The following is a 4,962-nucleotide window of genomic DNA, read 5'->3' as shown; positions in this document are numbered from 1 at the left end:
GATTACGGAGGACCGAAACACGAAATCCCCAATCCTAAGCTCGTTCACAAAGGGATTCGCTGCACTCGATTCGTTAACATTTAATCCTCTTTTCGGTTTTATTTTGCATTGCTTGGCTAAGAAACTAATACTATATTTAAAAACATTCGACTGTCTATTTAAATACTTCTCTTACATTACTCTTACTTTCAAATTTTATAGAGAACTTAGTACACTCAGCATTCCCCTATTGTTATGTCAAAATTTGATACTATCCAAAATTATACATTTATTTTTACTTTGCTTTAACGTTAACATTACTTGAGTTTCGTGTGTGTGTTTTTCGAAAATACAGGAAGCTATAAACAGTTTCACACACCGGCATGTTTAAGGACACCACTATTAGTTAACGTTTCCATAGATTTTCGCCTGATTTCTCCAAGTCATTCGTTTTAAAAAAATAAATTCCGAGCAGTTGAAAAGTGGTCTGAGCGACAGGCAAATAAAATTCAAATATTCTATCCAATTTGGTGAACTTTCATAGCAAAATTATTCGAGTCCAAGCAAAGCGGAAAGCAGTTAATCCACAAAATTTGACCTTTGCGTCTTTTGGGCATACAAATCTTGGAAGACTGAGAAGGCATCAATTCCCGAAACATTAGGAATCAGCGTTTTTGATCAAAACTTGCTGCTGGATAGCCCTTAAGCCGTCAACCAAGGATTCAAGCAAGATGAAGCCCGACCAGCTGAACCGTCTTATCAAAGTCAACACGCGAATGCAACCCTGGTTTTTGCGCAACACCAGCGAGCTATACGAAAGTGCCGTTAGGACCTATTACGAACGCGGCTTCAGTTCACGTAAGCTATAATATTTGCAATGCATATGCGGTTTTCTTAGGGATCATGATTGTAAAGGATTACTAATTATTAATGGGGTTTTCCTTGTGATTATAATATTATAAAGGATTATTATTTGGAATCTCAGTAATATTATCTCTGTATATATTATATAATTAACTCCTAACCTGGTGACCCCGATTTCCACTCCTCAGACAATCGCCACCCACGTACCCGTACAGAAAATGTGGGTCCTTTGCGCAGGATTAAGAGATCGGAGCCGGTGCCCAGTCCCGCCGACATCTATCCGCGCAGCCATGTCCGGCAGGCCGACCAGGTGGCCAACAACAACTCCGGCCAACTTCTGTACACGATGATGCAGGCGAGTCGTCCTCGTTCCATATCCTTCTCGGCGGCTCGTCCCTATGCCCCGGCTTATGGCCAGGGTTCCGTGCGAAGGGCCGACAGCTCGAGCTGTTCCAGCGGAAGCAGCAGTGGATCCTCCCGCACCGAGCTAATGGTTGGATCCCTGCGGAAGAGCAAGGCGCGGAGGGAACGGAAGAGGTCCATGCACAAAATCAGGGAGTCCAGGGAGGAGCCGCAACTGGGGGACATGGGGGGCATGTTCTATGCCCGATCCATGAGCCTGCCTCCCCTGCCCACGGCACCTGGTTCGCGATCCGGAGCGATGATGCCGCCGAGCAGGCAACACCACATGGCGGCCATGGCCAAGTCGGCGCTGGCCCAGCCCATGGGGATTCCGCGTGGCGAGGGGGACTCCCTGATGCCGGTGGATGCAGCCCTAAAGCGGCGGATTTCGGTGCTGAGTCAGTTGGAGGATGGCCGAGCCAGGACGGAACTGGGTCACCAACTGAGAACTGCAACCCCCGGCACCGGCACTGGAAACGGAAACGGAAACGGCAGCCACATCACCGGAACTGGCCGCCAACCGTCGGAGACGCGCCTCCGCTTTCAGACCTTGGGCGATCGCATCAAGCAGTTCGAGTACATCCAGTTCGCCGATGGACCCGTGGCCACTTATGCCTTCAATAGGAGTCAGAGGAGACCCGTTGAAAGGAGCTCGCCAAGGAGTCGCATCGAGGACAGCATGGACACCACCCCGCGCCGCCTGGAGGTGAGGCAACAGCCGCGCCAGCTCGGCTTCCACAATGTCCTGCACGCCAACTATCGCCAGAGGAGTCAGAGTCTGGAGTCCGGAGCAGTCCAGCTGATGGAGTCCCTGTCACCCGTATCCCGACCAGAAACGCCACTCGGTCCCCGGGGAATCGGTGGCAGCACCCGGGGATCCAGCCTGGACAGCAGCTCGCGAACTAGTCTCAAGCCCAGCGCTTCGACTGCAACTTGGGCAAATATTTTGGACAGGAATACAGGTATGATATGAATCAAATTTATTTTTTTTTTTTGGCATTATTTAATATCACATTAAAAATCGCATTTATTTTATATGTAGTATCAAAAAATTAGTATATAAGAATTATATATTTGTATATCAAAAAGTATCACACATAATGAAAATCCTAAAGATATAAATATATTTTTGGTGATTTGAGGCATTATTTAATATCCTACGTTTTTTAGAAACATTCGCAGACGATTTGGTCAAAAGGTCGGAGGCTAACTTTGGTTATTCAAGGAGCTCAGAAGAAACCTTGGGCGATTGGGATGGAGCTCCAGGAGAAGATCGGTGCAAATACCCCAGATCAAGTAGATCAAATTTAACAACAGCTGAAACAAATTTGGTAGGAAACGCAAATACAAGTAAGGCAAAAGGATCGAGGACAAAATTACGCTCGATTGAGAAATCAAAAAGAGAAGAAACTTCGAGACTTACATCATTTAATTCGGAGCACTCTAAAGCCACCTCGGGATCGTTTTCTCAAACACTTTCTGGCCAAGATGAGACCAGTCGAGCCACCGTGGCACCAGTGCGTCGTCTGCAATTGCAGCAGCGAGGTCCTCAGACTTCGTCCAAGGCGGATGACGCGACGACAGAGGACCTGCCACAAGTCAGGGTCAAGGAACAAGTAAAGGATAAGCCCAAGAAGAAGACGTCGCTGGTGAGCCCCCAGAGAACCCTGCAGGACCAGCCGCGGGTGACCAAGGTGATCAGCAATCAGGTGAGCCGCTCCAGCCATCGTACCTTCTTCCATCCCCCCGAAGAGTCCGACCTTCCTGCGGGCCATCCCCCCAAAAAGTCGCAACACGAGCAACAGCCGGAGAAAAAGCAGAAGAAAAGTCAAAACCAGGACAGGACCTCAGTCCCCCATAACAAAGGAGCCAATCAGCTGCTGGTAGCGAGTGCCTCGCAGGTAGTTATTCTGTTACATCAGCCATATACTATAATAACACATATGTATTGAATAATCATTATCTTCGGCAGGTTTCAGCCTACAAGCGTGCCTTCCGCACCCAGCAGCAGATGCTCAAGGCGGAGATTCTGCACCAGCAGGCGAAGCATCTACAGCCAGCCCAAAAAAATATGCAATCGGAGGTAGCAAAACAAGCGCCCAAACTGCAGAGCCACAGAGGTGCGATCCCAAACACCAATCGATCGACAAACCGACCAATAGTCAGACGCAGTACAGCCACTTCGGGTGGAAAAGCTCCCACGTTGGATGAAGGAGTATCCAAAGCGGGGGCTGGAACTCGGGCCCTACCAACAGCCAAGACAGAAACGAAAGGATCGGAACTCAAAACAAGAGGTTTTAAGGGACTACCAATGAAGGCAGCAGGTAAACATATAAAATTGTCATTAAGGGCTCTATGAAAATATCCTGAAAACACATCAAAATATCATACACATCGAACTCTATTAAGGTTACATCAGCTTTAACAGCACCCCCGTTAAATTTTTACAGCGACTACCGCAACAGAGCACTTCACAGCGAAGCGGACTGCGCAAATGACTGCTGCCAAAAAGGGAACGGCAACAAAAACAATGAAAAAGGGAGCCCTGGCTGGAACGGGGACTGCGGGAGGAGAAGGACGAGGAGGAGGTGGGGGAGCGGTAGCGGGACGGCGGGCGGTAACGGAAGGGACAGGAACAACAAAAACACGCCGATCGGCGCTGACGCTGGCAGCGCAGCAGCAGCACTCGCGTAGCGGTAACTCGCTGCTCGGCTTTCGTCGCGAAACGGTAAACCGCGCAGCTGCATCTCTGCTACCGCGACGCGACGCAGACGAGCCGCTGTCGCAGTTGCCGTTGCAGTCGCAGTCGACGTCGGCACAGCAGCGGCGGCAATTTCATTTTCCCCATCCCCCGTGGCGTCCCAGCTACTGAGTGTTCACTGTGTAGCTAACCATGCCCCGCATTTCCCTACTACTGAAGTAATTGTCCTGAAATAGAGCGTGAAAGAGGGAGAGAGATAAATCCAATGTAATGGTCAACTTAATGCTACAATAAATAATAAAAATTAATAATACAAATTAATTTAAAGCTATATTTATTTACCAGTTTACGTAATCAGGCGACCTCAAAACCTATAACAAGAATATTACATCTCAAAAAAATTACCACACTAATCCAGCGTTTAAATCTATATTTAATTTTTGAAAATGTGCTAAAATAGAGAGCAAAAGAGCGAACTGAATGGGTTGAATCAAATGCAAGGGTAAACAAAATGTGAAAAGTGGCCAGCGGAAAATGTTTTTGGAAATGTTGTGAAGTTGTACCGCAAGCCAATGCTAATTTCGACACACAACAACTCACAGACACAGATATACGCAATTCGGCACCCACTTTCCCCACACCACTTTCCCGTATCAACAACACAGCATTAATTTTTCATGCAGATTTAACCGTTACATGACAGGACCAACAAACGTTGCCAATGGTACAGTGGAAGTAATTGTTATGACAATTATATGTATAATTTTTACAGGAACAATAGGATAATATTGAATTAAGGGGCTTAAGGATTTTAACATATATGATTACATTATTGATAATATTTATTTTACGTTTATAACATACAACTTCTCATTAATATCAAGAATGGAATAACCCAACGGCTTGTTTACCACTTTTTTTTGGGATTGGTATGTACTTTACTTATTTATCTGGACTATCATCATATTATTATTATCTCCTTGAAATGTTGACCACTGTACTCCTGCACATCAATG

At 46.6% G+C, this 4,962-nt stretch overlaps 1 protein-coding gene across 1 annotated transcript; it reads left to right on the top strand.

The window, feature by feature from the left end:
* Window positions 1–250: 250 nt before the first annotated feature.
* On the top strand, window positions 251–4,229 carry LOC119556684. The gene is made up of 5 exons (XM_037869057.1): window positions 251–837; window positions 1,032–2,207; window positions 2,416–3,146; window positions 3,218–3,569; window positions 3,696–4,229. Exons 1-5 carry the CDS (start codon window positions 711–713, stop codon window positions 4,115–4,117), a joined length of 2,808 nt encoding a protein of 935 aa, XP_037724985.1. The 5' UTR covers window positions 251–710; the 3' UTR covers window positions 4,118–4,229.
* The last annotated feature ends 733 nt before the right edge of the window (window positions 4,230–4,962 follow it).

Source organism: Drosophila subpulchrella, chromosome X, assembly GCF_014743375.2.
Source record: "Drosophila subpulchrella strain 33 F10 #4 breed RU33 chromosome X, RU_Dsub_v1.1 Primary Assembly, whole genome shotgun sequence".
Classification (NCBI taxonomy): Eukaryota; Metazoa; Arthropoda; class Insecta; order Diptera; family Drosophilidae; genus Drosophila; species Drosophila subpulchrella.
Note: the sequence above shows the minus strand (reverse complement) of the source record. Positions and strands in the feature narration are given on the sequence as shown.